Source organism: Procambarus clarkii, chromosome 81, assembly GCF_040958095.1.
Source record: "Procambarus clarkii isolate CNS0578487 chromosome 81, FALCON_Pclarkii_2.0, whole genome shotgun sequence".
In the NCBI taxonomy this organism is placed as follows: Eukaryota; Metazoa; Arthropoda; class Malacostraca; order Decapoda; family Cambaridae; genus Procambarus; species Procambarus clarkii.
Window position 1 is genome coordinate 2145405 of NC_091230.1, and position 19738 is coordinate 2165142.

The 19738-nt window shown below is 44.8% G+C and overlaps 1 protein-coding gene across 2 annotated transcripts in view; it reads left to right on the plus strand.

The window, feature by feature from the left end:
* Positions 1-19738, plus strand: part of LOC138349817 (brahma-associated protein of 60 kDa-like) — a 172644-nt gene that overhangs the window by 17410 nt on the left and 135496 nt on the right. Inside the window, exon 2 of one of the 2 annotated variants that reach the window (XM_069315593.1) lies at positions 2499-2689. In XM_069315593.1, coding sequence (XP_069171694.1) covers positions 2499-2689 — 191 coding nt within the window. The remainder of the gene's footprint in view (positions 1-2498; positions 2690-19738) is intronic. The other variant, XM_069315594.1, reaches the window with a different exon arrangement.

Sequence of the window (19738 nt, forward strand, 5' to 3'; positions counted from 1 at the left end):
TATGCGAGGTACCACTGTACTTATATATAATGTGTGTATTAGAGTAATAACAGCAAAAGGATTATGCTGGGAGGAGCCATATGGGTGACGGAGGTGACGTCGTCTGCACGATTTGTCTAGCTGTTTAGAGGGTGGCCACTATGCTCTTTGGGCGCACTACAAGCTTAGGTGTACAGTTACGGTGCATAAAACATGTAGATATTTATATATAATATGTGTATACAGGGTAATAACACTGCAAAAGGTATTGTTGGGGGAGAAAGTTTAGTGCGTGTGACCTTGAAAGAGTGAGGGAGCCGCCAGCCGCCATCTGTGTATAGCGACGACTCTTAGTGCCTGAACTAACTATATCAGCTTAGCTGTACAGTTGTGGTGAACAAAATATATACATATACATAACGTCTGTATATTGTGTAATAACACCACAACTGGTATTGTTGGGGGAGAAAGTTTAGTGCGTGTGTTGAGGGAGTGGCAGCGAGTGGCTGGCTGGTGTGTGGCGGTAACTCCTCGTTGCTTTTCGACTCTCAATACCAACTTAGTGGTTCGTTATGGTGACCAAAACATGCCAATACTTATATATAACCTGTGTATAGAATGTAATAGCAGCAAAACTATTTGTTTATAGTTTTATAAACATAATAATTGAATCACTAATATGCACATCATACTTTTGAGTATAGCGATTATTAACCACTTTTATTATATAAATATATTACAATACACACTATTGAATAATATTACTGCAAAAAAACTAAGAAAAAATCAATCAGAGACATTGAAACAATTAGGTAATAATATCTTTGTGGCAACTCCCATCTGTCAACGCGGGTGACGCTGACCAGGTCTGACGACCGCTCTGTCAATGCCCACTTTTTGCCAGACTTCCTCGGTCAATTGCGCCCAAAATATGTCACCTACGATTTTTTTTTTTTCGTGCTCAGGGGACACAAATTAACATGTTTAGAAGACGAAAAAATTTTTTTTATTTTTTTTTTTTCTTGCTCACAGGGGTGTAAATGTCCCAAGGACCCCTGAGCAGTGTAAGGGTTAATGAGGAAGGGACATCCTCTACTGCCTTTGCTCACAATTATTTTCTTAGGTTGAACCTTACCACTGGCTTTCTTGGGACCCCTGGCGAGATATATAATAATAATAACTTTTATGCTCAAATAACCAAAAATCCGACAAAAAATTGTAAATCCTTGTGAAGAATTCAGGCGGGATAGTCACTGGGCGCGAGGCACTGGTAAATTGAGGCGTGATCGCTGTGCCACCATGCGCGAAAGAGCGGAGATTGCACGGTTAGTTCAGTGGTAGTAGCGGGGTGCGCGGTCGAGTTAATACAATCCTCTACTCTATATCAACAACCCTCATACCATTTTCATGTTCACGAATGATCTCTTGTTTTTCTTCTGTATTCACCTATTTGTGCTTGTGGGGGTTGAGCTCTGCTCTTTCGGCCCACCTCTCGACTGTCAATCAATCAACTGTTACTGACTACTAATTTTTTTTTCTCTACACACAAAAACACATTCCCCCCCCCCCCAGAAAGCAGCCCATAGCAGCTGTCTAACTCCCAGGTACCTATTTACTGCTAGGTAACAGGGGGCATCAGGGCTAAGGAAACTGCTCATCTGTCTCTGCTGGGTGCGGGGATCGAACCCCGGTCTCTAGGTCCACGAGTCTAGAGTGCTGTCTACTCGGCCACCCAACCCCTCCACTCGGCCACCCAGCCGAGTCATCCTCACATGTGGTTATCCTCACTGGATGTGGTCATCTTCACTGGATGTGATCATCCTCACACGTGTTTTCTTAGGTTGAACCTTACCACTGACTTTCTTGGGACCCATGGTGTGATATATAATAATTACTTTTATGTTCAAAAAACAAAAGAGCACAAAAATAGTGAAATTCTTTACAAGCATGATCGTCACGGGCAGCTCTGGTAAACTGAGGTGGGGTCGGCTGTGCCACCAGGAAAACTGTGATCGGTTGACTCATACGCGTATCAACAAAGTCGCTAGTCTAGGCAAAGGTTGTAAGTCGAGATGCATTTTCCGACGAAATTTACATCGTAACTTGAAAAATTCGTAAGTAGGGGCAGTTGTAAGTTGAGGTGCCACTTATATAAAACTCTGAACTGCAGTGCTAATCCTGACCTGAAATGCTTCTTGGAGGGCTGAAATACAACCCATGGGCACCTCACTAGAAACAAATATTTCCATTCCATTCACCTGGGCTTTAGGAGTCTCGAACCGTGGACCCCACCCGTGTGAGTTCAAAGCTTTATTGACCGAGCTCTTGAGTAGTCTTAAAAAGAAAAGTTTCCAGTAGCAGCTTCCTGCTGCCAAACTTGAATTTTCAACTTTCCCTGACTACTACTGAAGTTCAGAGGACTTAGTGATCCATGCCCACATCATATAAATTGTCATCCACACTTCGTGGAAATTAACATTCCATTCACTTGGGCTCTAATAAATATAATATTTTTTCAGCAGATGAATGTGCAAAGATCCCAGTACCCTCCTGTTGGTATGGGGGGTCCTACGGGAAGCCCAGCTCCAGTTATGCAGCGTCCTCCAGGTCCCCCAGGTCCACAGCCGTACAGCAGTGGTATGGTTCGCCCTCCAGCTATGCCTACAACTCCTGGCTCGAAGCGACCTGCTTCATCTAGCTCTTCCAAAAGGTATTTATATATTTAATATTTTTTCTGAGGGGAGCCCCGTCGGCTTCCTGAAGCTATCAAACTGACATGTGCCATATTAGTTTGGTTCCATCAGTCCTTGGAGTTCAAGTTCCTACCTAAGGCCACGAGCCAGAACCTGGCCCACTCAGAGAGGCGCAGGGAGGGAAGGGGAGGGAATTATCAAGGGAAAGCCCCAAACCACTATGACTATATAGTACTTGGAAGGGGTCAGGATAAGGATTTGGGATAGGACAGGGGAATGGAATGGTGCCCAACCACTTGAACGGTCTGGGATTGAACGCTGACCTGCATGAGAGGCACAGGGAGCAATGGCCTTATGAGCTCTCTATATGTAGAGTTTGTCACGTTTGCCATCGACCGGAGAAGGCACCCAGAATGGTAGAACGTTACAAATCTCTAACTAGTTAAAATGCAACCTACATCTGAATCGATGCACAGAACTTCCCCCAATAGAAAACAATGAAACAAGCAACATGTCATCCAACTAGCACGCCCACTCATTAGTGGCTCACCCTCCCCGATGGGGAAGGGGGGACCCCGCTCAGGCAAGCAGGCCACACCACCCCGTAGTTCATAGACTGAGGTGCCTAGTGTCACATGTCCTCTCTGGCCTCAATTTATTGTCTGGCTTTGCATTAATGACTTTGCCAGCTGTGTTGTGTGGTGGTGGCCAGATGTTCCTACAAGTAGACTGGGCTGCATGTGCCCGGTAAGTACTTCCTTTGCAAGTCAGGGGTTACCTTTCCTGGGTCGTTCGGGTCTCACTCATTCCCGTTTGAGGACTTCATTGCTTGGTGTTGTTCTCGCCCTTGGGGTTCGCCGGGGGTCTTGGGCTTCCTGTCTTGTCCCAGGTAGGGAGCAGGTTTGTGGTGGGTGGGGTGCACTGCAGTTGGCGCAGCTTGCATTCAACGGTGGCCGAGGATTCTCTCTGGGGACCGGTTAGTCTTTTCCCGCTGGGCAGTGTCTGGCTTTGGAGGCTGTTCTGGTATCTTTGGGACAGCCCCTTTCGCCGCTCTCCTGATCGCTGACTTTGACTTCCAGGGTCATTGTGTCGGTTGCTGCATCTCTGGCTTCCTCATCGGTTGCTGCGTCTCTGGCTTCCTCATCGGTTGCTGCGTCTCTGGCTTCCTCATCGGTTTTCTGGGTTTGGTACCCTGGCGCCTTCCACTTTTCTCGCTCGGTGTGTTCATGGACGCCTCGTTTCTTGGCTGGGGTTTTATGACCAGCGCTTACCAGGCTGGGCAGGTGCGTTTGACTCAGTCCTGACGTCGAGCTCACAGCACGGTGCGGGAGGTTGCGGCGGTGTGGCAGATGCTGCAGTGGATTCAGTTGCCTCGGGGCTCGGTGATTTGGCTCCAATCACACTGCTCTTCTGTGGTTCATTGTCTCACCCCTTGTCTCTGCGGTCCGTGGCTCTTTGGGGCTGGTCACTTCGGGTAGATTTTTTGCTGAGTTCTCGGGTTTAGCCTCCACGCTGTTCAGTTCACATTCAGGCGGGACCAAAGAGCCAAAGCGCAACCCTTGCAACCACAACTAGGTGAGTACATTCAGGGGCGTGTCCAACATCATGGCGGCTGGCCTGTCTCGCTTCATTCCTCTTTCCACGGAGTGTACTGTCAATGCCGCCACCTTCCTTTGGCGACAGATGTTTGGGTGCCCAGAGGTGGACCACGTTGACGTCGGCTCCCAATATATGTGGCGCCGTTCCCTGATTGTGAGGCATTCAGGATGGATGCTTTCTGGCAGAACTGGTTGAGGTGGGGGGTTCCTGTACCTTCATCCCTCAGTCTGGCTGTTGCTTCGGGTTCTGGCACAGCTTGAGTCCTTTCTGAGGAGAGTGGTTCTCCTGGCCAATGGTAGCTGGCCCGGCCTTGGTTTCAGATACTGCTTGCACAGTGTCCGAATCCGGGAGTTTCTCCTCCCCTGAAGATTTGCTATATTTCCTAGCTAGTTCAACAACATATTTACCATTTTCATGTTTACGAAGGATCTCTTGTTTTTCCTCTATGGTCGTTCTCATATGTGTTTTCTTGCCTTGAACCTTACCACTGGTTTTCTTGGGACCCATCGCAAAATATATAATAACAACTTTTATATTCAAATAGCCAAAAATCCGAAAAAAATAATTCCTTGTAAAGAATTCAGGCGGGATAGTCACTAGGCGGGAGGCACTAGGAAACTGAGGCATGATCGCCGTACCACTACGCGCTAGGTCGCCATACGCGTATCAAAAAACTCGTATCCCGAGGTAAAGTTTGTAACCCGATTCAAATTTTCTGAAGAAATCGAGCTCAATACCCAAAAAGTTCGTAAAGAGGGGCATTCGTAAACCGAGGTACCACTATATGTGAGAAAGCTGCAGGAACATGTAAGCGATAGTCCAGGATAATAGTCCACCAACCAGACTGCCTGGTTGATCAGTCCGGCAACCAGGAGGCCTGGTCGACGACTGGGCCGCGGGGACGCTAAGCCCCGGAAGCACCTCAAGGTAACCTCAAGGTAGGATCACCCCAAAATGTGCACAGTACCATGACCACTGCACCAATGATAGTCTATAAGGATTGGTCATGCCTAGTGTTTATTAACGGAGCACCACGACTGATCAAATTCGACGACACTCATGGATCCATTTCATGTGTGCCAGAATTTGATGAAAAACTGTACTGAAATGAATCTGAGTGTTGTCAGGGGTTGATCAGTTGTGGAGCTTAGTTAATAAGCACCAGGACTTACCAATCCTTATAGACTTGTGGTGGTCATGGTACTGTGTACGTTTAGGGGTGATCCTGGACGGCATGGGTTTGAATCCTAGCTGAATCCCTGAAAGGTTCAGATGAAGCTTACAGGAGTTAAGAACCAATCCTTCTATTCATATAAGCAAGGCTGACAAATCCAGCACTGTTGTTATTCTAAACAAGGAGGAATATATTTCCAAAATGAATGATCTCCAAGATCTTCAACTTATACCAAACTCAGGAAAAATTCTCTTGATGACATCATCAAGTCCTTCAATAGCAGCTTGAGGAAGTTTTTAAGTAACCATAAAGATCTTCTAAATCAACTTGGTACCTCATTTCCTTCTTTACCATATATCTATGAACTTATCAAGACTCATATGCCTAACTATCCCATGAGGCCTATCATCAGTTCTGTGGGATCCATTTTCTACAAGCTCTTTAAATGGTTTAGCAAAATCTTGTCCCCATTGTTAGGAACTATTTCCTCTTCTCATTTGACCATTTTATATTGAACTCGTTAGCAAATTAAAAATTGTTCCACTCAATCCTAATGTCAAGTTAATCAGTTTTGACGTTTGTTCTTTGTTCACAAAGGTGCCGGTTGATGATATTCTTGATTACCTCGCTCATGAATTATTGAACCAAGTTTTACCGCTTTCTGCTGATATTATTGTCAATCTCATTAACACTATCGCACTCCAGGCAGAAGGCTCTTCAACATTCCCCTTATGCGCTGCGCATTTCGGGTGACCACGTGGCGACACTGAAATGTTTATACAGGGGTACCTCAGTTTAAGAGTTTAATTCGTTCCTGAAGACAGCTCGTAACCCGAAAACTCGTAACCCGAAGCTAATTTTCCCATAAGAAATAATGGGAAATGAATTAATCCATTCATGACTACCCAAAAATCTCATTTCAAACTAAATTTTATACCTAATTCATCAAAATCTACACTACAAAACTATGTTCAAGTTATTAGTTACCATTGCTGATGACTGCTGTTGGCGTATGGAAGATGGTGAGGAGGGGGGTAGGAGGAGAGGTGTTACTGTTTGGAAGGGGAGTCCCCTTCCATTATAACATCAGGTAGTGAGGAACTCTCTGGGGTGCATTCTCTGGCACGTTTTGCCTGCATACCACTAGGTCCTGGTTGTGGCTCACTGCTCGATGTTCTCACAACAAATCTGTCCATGGAAGATTGTTTTCCCTTCACAAGATGTCTCTGTAGTGAGGCATTACACTGTCATTGAAAAGATTAATGCAACGGCCTACTACAGCTTTCTCTGGGTTAGTCTTTTCAATAAAAGTTTGCATCTCTTCCCACATCTGACACCACTTCTTAATGGTTGCGGAAGGGACATTCGCTGCTGCCTCATCCTCCACTGGAGAAACATCCTCAGCTGGGTCTTCTTGCTGTTCCTTTTGAATGACTTGGAGTTCTTCGGTGGTCAGTTCTTTGTTGTCTCTTCTTCCACCAACTCTTCCACATCACCATCCAATTCCAAGCCCATTTGCGGCCCAGAGTAACAATTTCCTCAACAATAGGCGCATCATTTACAGGCTCAAACCCCTCAAAGTCTAGTTCTGTGACGCATTCAGGCCACAATTTTCTCCAGCCAGAGATCAGGGTTCTTTGAGTTACTTCTTGCCAGGCTTTGTCAACGAGTTTTAAAGAAGTACAAATGTTAAAATGGTGTTTCCAGAACTCTTTGAGGGTGAGGTTTGTGGCTTCAGTCACTTCGAAACATTTCTGGAAAAGTGCCCTTTCGTAAAGTTTCTTAAAATTCGCTATGATTTTTCTGGTCCATAGGCTGAATTAGAGGAGTGGTGTTAGGAGGAAGGAACTTTATGTGAGAAAATTACTGTATCTGTGCAACAATTCATCTTACAAGCCTGGAGGATGAGCAGGAGCATTGTCAAGGAGAAGCAGGGCCTTGAGTGGCAAATGTTTCTCCTGCAGATATTTTTGTATGGCAGGGCACACCGCTTCATTCGCCCACTCCGAAAAAAAATCCTAGTCGCCGATGCCTTATTATTAGCCCTCCTCATCACACACACATTTGGTTCTTCTGCACTGTATACTGTTTGAAAACCCTTGGATTTTCAGAATGATACACTAGCAAGGGTTTAGTTTTCAAATCGCCACATACATTTGAACACAGCACAAGCGTAAACCTGTTTCATAGGCTTGTGTCCGGGCAAAGCTTTTTCCTCCTTGGTAATGTATGTCCTCTTTGGCAGTCTTTTCCAGAACAGTCCTGTTTCATCACAATTAAACACCAGTTGCGGTAGGTATCCCTCAGCCTCTGCAAACTTTAAATTTTTCAATAAATCTTTCAGCCGCTGGTTTGTCTGAGCTGGCAGCTTCCCTGTGCCTCACAACACTATGAATATAGCTTCTTTTTCTAAATTTCTCAAACCATCCCCTGCTTGCCTTTCTTTCGTATCTGCACTCGTTCCAGGGGTTTTCTTTACAAGGTCTTCATGCAGTACCCTGGCTTTCTCACAAATGATGGCCTCTGAAACACTATCACCTGCAAACTCCTTGTTGTGTATCCAAATTAATAACAACTTTTCCACTTCCTCAAGTATTTGTGGTCTTTGTTTCGTGATTGTTCTTACACCTTCTGCCACTTTAGCACTCATAATGTCCTTTTTCTTGCTAAGTATAGTGCATATCGTTGACGTGGCTTTGTTGTACTGCCTACAAAGTTCAACAGCACGTGTACCATTTTCATGCTTCCGAATGATCTGTTGTTTTTCCTCTATTGTCATCCTTGCGTGCTTTCTTGCCTTGGTCCTTACCACTGACTTTCTTGGGACCCATGGTGAGATATATAATAACAAATTTTATGGTCAAATGGCCAAAAATCCAACAAAACACTGAAAATCCTGGTGAAGAATTCAGGCGGGATAGTCACTGGGCGCGAGGCACTGGTAAACTGAGGGGCGATTGCCATGCCACCACGAGCTAGGTCGGCCTATACGCGTATCAACACCCTCGCCTTCCGAGGCAACCCTCGCCTTCCGAGGCAACCCTCGCCTTCGGAGGCAAATTTTCCGAGCAAATCCTGCTCGTATTCCAAAAAACTCGTATACAGGGACACTCGTATTCCAAGGTACCACTGTGTAATTACCTAAGTGTAGTTACAGGATAAGAGCTACGCTTGTGGTGTCCCGTCTCCCCAGCACTCTTTGTTATATAATGCTTTGAAATTACTGACGGTTTTGGCCTCCTCCACCTTCTCACTTAACTTGTTCCAACCGTCTACCACTCTGTTTACAAAAGTGAATTTTCGTATATTTTTCTGGCAGCTTTGTTTCGTTAGTTTAAATCTATGACCTCTTGTTCTTGAAGTTGCGGGTCTCAGGAATTCTTCCCTATCAATTTAATCGATTCCTGTTACTATTTTGAATGTAGTGATCATATCACCTCTTTTTTCTTCTATCTTATAGTTTTTGCATATTTAATGCCTCTAACCTCTCCTTGTAGCTCTTGTCTTTCAGTTTTGGGAGCCACTTAGTGGCATGTCGTTGCACCTTTTCTAGTTTGTTAATGTGCTTCTTAAGATATGGGCACCATACAACCGCTGCATATTCTAGCTTTGATCTAATAAAAGTCGTGAACAATTTCTTTAGTATTTCTCCATCCATGTATTTAAAAACAATTCTGAGGTTAGAAAGTGTAGCATAGGCTCCTCGCACAATGTTCTTAATGTGGTCCTCAGGTGACAGTTTTCTATCTAGAACCACCCCCTAGATCCCTTTCTTTGTCAGAATTCTTTAAAGATTTGTCACATAATTTATAGGTTGTGTGAGGTCTATGTTCTCCAATTCCACGTTCCATAACATGGCATTTATTCACATTAAATTCCATTTGCCAAGTGTTGCTCCATATACTTATTTTGTCCAGGTCTTCTTGAAGGGCATGACAATCGTCTAGGTTTCTTATCTTCCCTATTATCTTAGCTTCATCAGCAAACATGTTCATGTATTTCTGTATTCCCACTGGTAGATCGTTTATGTAAACAATGAACATTACCGGTGCAAGAACTGAACCCTGTGGTACTCCACTCGTGACATTCCTCCAATCCGATACCTTGCCTCTGATTACGGCCCTCATTTTTCTGTCAGTTAGGAAACTTTTCATCCATGTTAGTAGCTTACCTGTCACCCCTCCAATATGTTCCAGTTTCCAGAACAACCTCTTATGGGGAATTCTTTCAAAAGCCTTTTTTTGGTCCAGATAGATGCAGTCAATCCAATCATCTCTTTCCTGTAGAATCTCTGTAGCTCGAGCATAAAAACTGAGTAAGTTCGTTACACAGGATCTTCCAGATCGAAAACCATAATGTCTGTCTGATATTATATCGTTTTCCTCCAAGTGTTCTACCCATTTAGTTTTAATGATTTTTTCCAATATTTTGACTATTACACTTGTCAATGATACAGGTCAATAATTAAGGGGGTCTTCCCTGCTTTCACTTTTGTAGATTGGAACTATGTTAGCCTTTTTCCACACATCAGCTACAACTCCTGTAAACAGGGATGCCTGAAAAATCAGTTGAAGTGGAATGCTGAGCTCAGGTGCACATTCAGAACCCATGGGGAAACTTGTATCTGGTTCCCTGAAGATTTCATTTTGTACAAACACACTTTGGAACTTTTCGTTTAATGTTTCACACATTTCCTTTTCATTTTCTATGAATCTATTTCCCATTTTCAACCTCTGAATATAATCCTTTACCTGCAATTTGTTGTTTATGAATTTATAGAATAGACCTGGTTCTGTTTATACGGTATTCTGTTTATTCTGTTCTGTTTATACGGTATATATACTGTTTATACGGTATTCCTCTAAGGTGAATAATTGCGAGCCTGTAATACCTACTCTTTGAGTTGGTGTCGTCCACAAGGACCTTTTGGGCCGAGATTCTTCCCCATAGAATCCCCCCAACGGAGTATTTAACCCTTAACATGCTCGGGGTTTAATATCCTGTCATCCCCACAGGCGCATGTCATTTTGAAAAAAAAAAAAGTTATTTTTTCTTCCTAACCTGTTAATTTGTGTTCACTGATCACGGTAAAAATAATAAAAAAATCGTAAGTGGCATATATTGCCCGCTATAGGGTGGGGAAGTCTGGCAAATTATAGGCGCTGACTCAGCGTGCGTCCCAGGCAGTCTGTTGCTCGCAAGCTGTCAGGCTGGAGTTGCCACAAAGAGATAATTACCGAATTATTTCAATGTCTCTGATTTTTCATACTTTTTTTGCTGTAATATTATTCAATAGTGTGTTGTTTGATATATTTATATAATAAAATGAGTGAATTGTTGGTGTACTCAAAAATATGGTGTGCATATTGTTGATTCAATTATGTTCATCAATCAGTGAACAAATACTTTGTCGGTTATTACATTATAAGCACAGGTTATATATAAGTATCTGCATGTTTTGTTCACTATAACGAACCACTAAGTAGCTATTATGAGTCAAAAAGTAACGAGGAGTGACCGCCGTTTACCAGCTAGCCACTCCCGCCCTCCCTCCAGTCATCTGACTCACCCACATTCTCCTCCCACAATAATGTTTTTGCTATAATTCACTATATACAGATGTTATATATAAATATCTACATGTTTTGTTCACCATAACTGTACATCTAAGCTTGTATGGTGAGTAAAGGCAAAAAGATGTGGCTACTCACAGAGTCAGCTGATTGGCGGCCGCCCTCAAGGCCAGACGCACTAATATTTCTCCTCCAACAATACTGTGTGGTGTTATTACGCTATATACACATTATGTATAAATATCTACCTGTTTTATTCACCATACTTGTACAAATAAACTGGTATGGTGCCCAAAGACCATCGTGGTAACCAGTAAACAACACCGTCGTCTGCACGGTGGCGTCGTGCAGACGACGCCACCGCCCTCACCAAAATGGCGGCTCCAAACCTTCTCTTGCTGTTTATACCCTCTATACACACGTTATATATATATATAAGTATCTACATTTGTGTTCACCATAGCGAACCACTAAGCTGGTATGCCGAGTGCAGTCAATAAAAGGTGGCCACACACAGTCAAAAGACATCGCCACCACCCTCCCTCCCACAGCATTACTCCTCCCTCCATGGTGCACAGCGATAAATATCACCACAATCCTGCTATTATCAGAACCCTGGTCAGTTTTATCACAGTCAGGGGTCTTCTGTAATAATATCATCGCTACATCACAAAGGGATCACAAAGGGATTTACAGTCTCCGTGGTGTAGTGGTAAGACACTCGCCTGGTGTTCCGCGAGCGCTATGTCATGGGTTCGTATCCTGGCCGGGGAGGATTTACTGGGCGCAATTCCTTAACTGTAGCCTCTGTTTAACGCAACAGTAAAATGTGTACTTGGATGAAAAAACGATTCTTCGCGGCAGGGGATCGTATTCCAGGGACCTGCCCGAAACGCTACGCGTACTAGTGGCTGTACAAGAATGTAACAACTCTTGTATATATCTCAAAAAAAAAAAAAAAAAAAAAAAAAAAAAAAAAAAAAAAACATAATAGCATGAACAAGTATAATTTGGCATTTTTAGGTGATGCTGTGGTCACAAGCTGAACAGCAGTGCTGTTAGCTCATGCTGCGTGCGTCAGGCTTGGTTGCTCACTCAATACTGAGGCCAATAACACCTGAGAGTTTGGCCCACGATTTTTTTTTAAAATGGCGTCTGTTTACAAGAGCCCTGATGAAGGTGTGGTGAACCCCGTGTATCCGCGGGCTGTTTAAAATCTTGCGTAGTACTCCAACACATCATATGACGTGATGCGCAGTTGACTGGAACAACGTCCAGCACGTCATATGACGTGATGTGCACTTTAAGGGTTAAAGGGCTAGATTCCCACGTGACTCCATTTTCTTCCGCAGCGCACGTGATTCTAGTGACATCATTCTCGGTGACGTCACCCACATGGGTCTCTACCTCCAAGTTGTCTCTCACTGGGGGTCTCCCACTGTGTTATCTCTCACTGGGGTCTCACCTCCGATAGCCTCATCCAGTGTGATGAGACTCGTGCATGCCACCTCAGTACTACCCTGCATTTGTGCTTGTAGCATCACCTCTTCCATGGCCCTCATGTGCTGTTCCACTCGTTCCTTACACTCTTGCTCAGTAAGAGTGTCGTAGTCGTCAGGTCTACGAGCGGTCAAGGCCTGGTGAAGATGCAGGTAGCGCTGTTTGTACTCTCCACACTTAGACATACTGATGGTGTGTGTGTACCTAACAGGGTGTTAAACATTCTCTGAATACTGCTCATCACTTTTGAATTTTCAGGGAAAATTTAAGTGCGAAATTTTACTGTACAACCTAGCTCATAGGTTCCAACTAAGCCAATCATGTTGGGCGCCAGATGTGGGGGTTTTCTTTTTTGCTTTCACGACTGCAATGCGTACGTCGCCAATGTACATGTGGCAGACGCTTCACGAAACTGTCGGAATTAGCAGAATAGAAAATACGAGAGCAACCGTACAGGGCCTGGGAGCAAGGTCGAGTTAGAGTCCTTGAGGGTCTCTTCTTAGACTAGCCTCACCTGGTCCTGCTCCACATTGATCGTTCGAATCTCCTCAATGATTTAACATTTTAAGGGACCCCTAGGGTCCTCATCACATTTATAATTTAGTGAATTAGGCAACTCGGTGTTGAAGACACCTAGAGTTGAAGGCTTGAGTAATTTGTTGGCAGTATTCAGAAATGGTTCAACAGAAACACAGCATAAAGCTTAACAGTAGTTTATTTACTAACTTAACCACTAATACAAAGGGTGCTTGATTTACTTTAGATTGGTGTCAGAAAGGCTATGGTTGCATTAGCAAGACTTGACGTCTGGCTAATGGACTTGGATCCACTCTTGGCGAAACACCTAACTTAACACAGTTGACAGCCAATCATTAACACGGCAACCTAACTGCTGGTATGCAAAGGGATCACAAGAGTTCCAACCGGATACTCGGGTAATGATGATATGCAATAAATCACAAATACACTGTCAATGGGACAGGCAATAACATGCACAATAATATCATATAATACTAAATGTGTGGTGTATGTGAAGCTCACATTGACAGACGAGTGTAATGCCATGATACCACACAGATAAACACGCATACACTGTCAGGTGCCGTCACCTATAACCTGTGACAGGTATGAGTAGGTGAGAACTGTGGTTGATCCCTCAGATCAACACAGACAAACACAATAAAACAATGACAAGATCTTGTACTTACAGGCAAGGTACCTCTCTTATTCACTCACTCACTCAGGCACATTTATGCAAGAACTCGTAGGTGGCCTGATAGCTGGTTTCCTCATTCTGAAGTGAAACCATTGACGACAGGCTTTCCCACAAACCGTACTTGACACGGGGGTACTCGCAGGAGGGTGTGCTGTATGTATAACCGACACACGCACACACTCTGGCACTGGCAGTGAGTAAGGGTGGTGACGTCACGTGGTACAGTGAGGGTGGCGGCGGGCGGCTCGAGGCTACCGAGGTACTGAGGTACTAGCTACACGCTCTGGACCGAGTAGCGGCTGGTGGCTGCAGGGTATGTAATACCATGCAGGTACACTTGTGGTAAAGTCACACACAGGTTACTTAGGCAGCGGCACTGCCTTAGTTCACTCCAGGTCACTCACAGACGATCTCCACTTGTCACTAGGGGTTACCTGATACCAGTCTGTTTCGCTCTGGTGATTTGTCACTTAGGCTTCTGAACAATATAGTCACAGTCGCGATTCAGGGCGAGCGTTGGTATATCGAAAAGACACCGAGTTTAACTTGACGGTGAGGAATGGACGGTGTTCAGTCAATTGACTGATAGACAGAACAGGACACGTCCTCTGTGCAAGGGCTCCCTCACGTGAATGCTCTTGCCTGGGGCTCCGGGCATCTCGTGGGACACACAAAGGGTTACAATTTGACCAATGACATTGCAGCAAAAGAGCGGAAACCAATCATATTGATCGTTCCCTGATCAGTAGCAGAGGTGATGTCATGAACACGTCACGACCACGTCACAGTTGTTATTCTCCATTGTGCCAGTTGAGGTTGACCTCAGCGTCAGACCGTCCTGTCTCCTCGCTGGCGTGTGTCTACTCTCTCACGCTGGCACCAGCCAATGTACTCACTGACCCTTTGTGGCAAGTATGCTTAACTTCCCTGTATCTATGCAATATATACATATATATATATATATATTATATATATATATTATATATATATATTATATATATATATTATATATATATATTATATATATATATTATATATATATATATATATATATATTAGTATATTTTGGTAGCAGTCTTTCCTGTAGACATATATTATTAAATATGACCGAAAAAGTAAGATTAATAATTCTAACACGAATTTTCTCAATCTTTCGTACATTACGCTTCACTGTTGGAGGTAAATCAAAAATCACTTCTCCAAAATTCATTTTTATTTCTAGTCTGACGCGACACGGGTGCGTTTCGTAAAACTTATTACATTTTCAAAGACTTCACAAATACACAACTGATTAGAACTTACGTATCTCTGATTTTATATCTACATTTGAGTGAGGTGGGAGGGGTGATGTGGCATTAACACAAGACAGAACAAGAGGGGATATTAATAGGGTATTAAAAGTATCAACACAAGACAGAACAGAAACAATGGGTATTGAATAGAAGTGTTTGTAGAAAGCCTATTGGTCCATATTTCTTGATGCTTCTATATTGGAGCGGAGTCTTGAGGTGGGTAGAATATAGTTGTGCAATAATTGGCTGTTGATTGCTGGTGTTGACTTCTTGATGTGTAGTGCCTCACAAACGTCAAGCCGCCTGCTATCGCTGTATCTATCGATGATTTCTGTGTTGTTTACTAGGATTTCTCTGGCGATGGTTTGGTTATGGGAAGAGATTATATGTTCCTTAATGGAGCCCTGTTGCTTATGCATCGTTAAACGCCTAGAAAGAGATGTTGTTGTCTTGCCTATATACTGGGTTTTTTGGAGCTTACAGTCCCCAAGTGGGCATTTGAAGGCATAGACGACGTTAGTCTCTTTTAAAGCGTTCTGTTTTGTGTCTGGAGAGTTTCTCATGAGTAGGCTGGCCGTTTTTCTGGTTTTATAGTAAATCGTCAGTTGTATCCTCTGATTTTTGTCTGTAGGGATAACGTTTCTATTAACAATATCTTTCAGGACCCTTTCCTCCGTTTTATGAGCTGTGGAAAAGAAGTTCCTGTAAAATAGTCTAATAGGGGGTATAGGTGTTGTGTTAGTTGTCTCTTCAGAGGTTGCATGGCTTTTCACTTTCCTTCTTATGATGTCTTCGACGAAACCATTGGAGAAGCCGTTATTGACTAGGACCTGCCTTACCCTACAGAGTTCTTCGTCGACTTGCTTCCATTCTGAGCTGTGGCTGAGAGCACGGTCGACGTATGCGTTAACAACACTCCTCTTGTACCTGTCAGGGCAGTCGCTGTTGGCATTTAGGCACATTCCTATGTTTGTTTCCTTAGTGTAGACTGCAGTGTGGAAACCTCCGCCCTTTTCCATGACTGTTACATCTAGAAAAGGCAGCTTCCCATCCTTTTCCGTCTCGTAAGTGAAACGCAGCACGGAACTCTGCTCAAATGCCTCCTTCAGCTCCTGCAGATGTCTGACATCAGGTACCTGTGTAAAAATGTCGTCAACATACCTGCAGTATATGGCCGGTTTCAAGTTCATGTCGACTAAGACTTTATGCTCGATGGTACCCATGTAGAAGTTTGCAAACAGGACACCTAGGGGAGAACCCATGGCGACCCCATCTACTTGCTTATACATGTGCCCATCCGGGCTCAAGAAGGGTGCCTCTTTAGTACAAGCTTGGAGTAGTTTCCTCAGAATACTTTCTGGCATGTCAAGAGGAGTACAGGCTGGATCACGATACACTCTGTCGGCTATCATTCCGATTGTCTCGTCCACAGGTACGTTGGTAAACAGCGATTCTACGTCCAATCGTCCAATGGACGATTGGAAAAACGGCCAGCCTACTCATGAGAAACTCTCCAGACACAAAACAGAACGCTTTAAAAGAGACTAACGTCGTCTATGCCTTCAAATGCCCACTTGGGGACTGTAAGCTCCAAAAAACCCAGTATATAGGCAAGACAACAACGTCTCTTTCTAGGCGTTTAACGATGCATAAGCAACAGGGCTCCATTAAGGAACATATAATCTCTTCCCATAACCAAACCATCGCCAGAGAAATCCTAGTAAACAACACAGAAATCATCGATAGATACAGCGATAGCAGGCGGCTTGACGTTTGCGAGGCACTACACATCAAGAAGTCAACACCAGCAATCAACAGCCAATTATTGCACAACTATATTCTACCCACCTCAAGACTCCGCTCCAATATAGAAGCATCAAGAAATATGGACCAATAGGCTTTCTACAAACACTTCTATTCAATACCCATTGTTTCTGTTCTGTCTTGTGTTGATACTTTTAATACCCTATTAATATCCCCTCTTGTTCTGTCTTGTGTTAATGCCACATCACCCCTCCCACCTCACTCAAATGTAGATATAAAATCAGAGATACGTAAGTTCTAATCAGTTGTGTATTTGTGAAGTCTTTGAAAATGTAATAAGTTTTACGAAACGCGCCCGTGTCGCGTCAGACTAGAAATAAAAATGAATTTTGGAGAAGTGATTTTTGATTTACCTCTAACAGTGAAGCGTAATGTACGAAAGATTGAGAAAATTCGTGTTAGAATTATTAATCTTACTTTTTCGGTCATATTTAATAATATATATATATATATATATATTATATATATATATATATATTATATATATATATATATTATATATATATATATATATATATATGTCGTACCTAGTAGCCAGAACTCACTTCTGAGCCTACTATGCAAGGCCCAATTTGCCTAATAAGCCAAGTTTTCATGAATTAATTGTTTTTCGACTACCTAACCTACCTAACCTAACCTAACCTAACTTTTTCGGCTACCTAACCTAACCTAACCTATAAAGATAGGTTAGGTTAGGTTAGGTAGGGTTGGTTAGGTTCGGTCATATATCTACGTTAATTTTAACTCCAATAAAAAAAAATTGACCTCTTACATAATGAAATGGGTTGCTTTATCATTTCATAAGAAAAAATTTAGAGAAAATATATTAATTCATGAAAACTTGGCTTATTAGGCAAATCGGGCCTTGCATTGTAGGCTGAAAAGTGAGTTCTGGCTACTAGGTACGACATATATATATATATATATATATATATATATATATATATATATATATATATATATATATATACAGAGCACCACTTGGTTTCCGAACTTTAGTTATCCGAAACTTCCAGTTTCCCGATTGGGGTTGGGGAGTCATGCTACCCGAACAAAGTTCGGGTAGGAAGGGGTCCACCAAGCGTCACGCCGGCTTGTGGTGGTGGGTGGGCGATGGTCCAGTTTGCCCACTGTGACTTCACAGATTCACGGCCTATTATTCCTATTATTTTGAATCGCCATAAGGCTGGAATGTTCATTCTGTGCTTTTGTTTTACATATCTGCACAATCAAGAAACATCTGTGCACCATGTTGGCTCCAAATGCACGCATTGCGTCAGTGATGGCTGACTGGTGATGGCTGACTGGGGGGGGGGAGAATCAGTGAGAGAGGGGGGGAGAGAGATGCTAGGAGGGAGGGGGAGGTAGGGAGAGATGTTAGGAGGTAGGGAGAGATGCTAAGAGGGAGGGGGAGGTAGGGAGAGATGCTAGGAGGTAGGCAGGAAGGGATGGAAGTAGTGAGAATTAGGGAGGGAAAGGCAGGCAGGCAGGGAGTGAGTGGTAGTCACGCGGTTGAACCACGTGACCTTGAGAGATGGGATGTAGGGGGGCGGGTGGTTTGTTGGTGGTGGGGGTGAGACCGGCTCATTCCCGAAGATAAGCCTAACACACACTACCCGTTAGCATGATGGCAGGGGGGGAAGGCAGGCTGGCTGGAAAGGAAGCAGGCTGGCAGGCAGGCAGGCTGGCTGGCAGGCTGGCTGGCAGGCTGGGAAGGAGGCAGGCTGGCAGGCTGGCTGGCAGGCTGGGAAGGAGGCAGGCTGGGAAGGAGGCAGGCTGGGAAGGAGGCAGGCTGGCAGGCTGGGGAGGCAGGCTGGGAAGGAGGCAGGCAGGCAGGTTGGGAAGGAGGCAGGCTGGGAAGGAAGCAGGCTGGCAGGCAGGCTGGCTGGCAGGCTGGCAGGCTGGGAAGGAGGCAGGCTGGGAAGGAAGCAGGCTGGGAAGGAGGCAGGCTGGGAAGGAGGCAGGCTGGGAAGGAGGCAGGCTGGGAAGGAAGCAGGCTGGCAGGCTGGGAAGGAGGCAGGCTGGGAAGGAGGCAGGCTGGGAAGGAGGCAGGCTGGGAAGGAGGCAGGCTGGGAAGGAGGCAGGCTGGGAAGGAAGCAGGCTGGGAAGGAAGCAGGCTGGCAGGCTGGGAAGGAGGCAGGCAGGCTGGGAAGGAGGCAGGCAGGCTGGGAAGGAGGCAGGCTGGGAAGGAGGCAGGCTGGCAGGCTGGGAAGGAGGCAGGCAGGGAAGGAGGCAGGCTGGCAGGCAGGGAAGGAGGCAGGCTGGCAGGCAGGGAAGGAGGCAGGCTGGGAAGGAGGCAGGCAGGCTGGGAAGGAGGCAGGCAGGCTGGGAAGGAGGCAGGCTGGGAAGGAGGCAGGCTGGCAGGCTGGGAAGGAGGCAGGCAGGGAAGGAGGCAGGCTGGCAGGCTGGGAAGGAGGCAGGCAGGCAGGAAGCGATATATGGGTGTTGAAGTGAACTGTGAACCACGTGACCTTTGAGAGTGTGTGTGTGCGTGTATGGGTTTGGGGTGGGGGGTGGGGGTGGTGTGTCGGTGGTGGGGGGAGAGGGGGAGGTGTGTCGGTGGTGGGGGGAGAGGGGGAGGTGTGTCGGTGGTGGGGGGAGAGGGGGAGGTGTGTCGGTGGTGGGGGGAGAGGGGGAGGTGTGTTGGTGGTGGGGGAGGGACCGGCTGACTCCGTAAGCCTAACCACACTCCATAGACCTGTGACCCAGATTTGTTTCTTAAATGTACAGTACATCATCGTATATTTTAGGCAGGATGTGCCTGCAGGCTGGCAGGAAACATCCAGAGGATGTTTGCCAGACGTCTTAATAATCAGTTAGGAACAATTAAGGACTTTTATAAAGCGGATCAGGACTTCACTTATTGATGAGTACAAACAAAACACGGT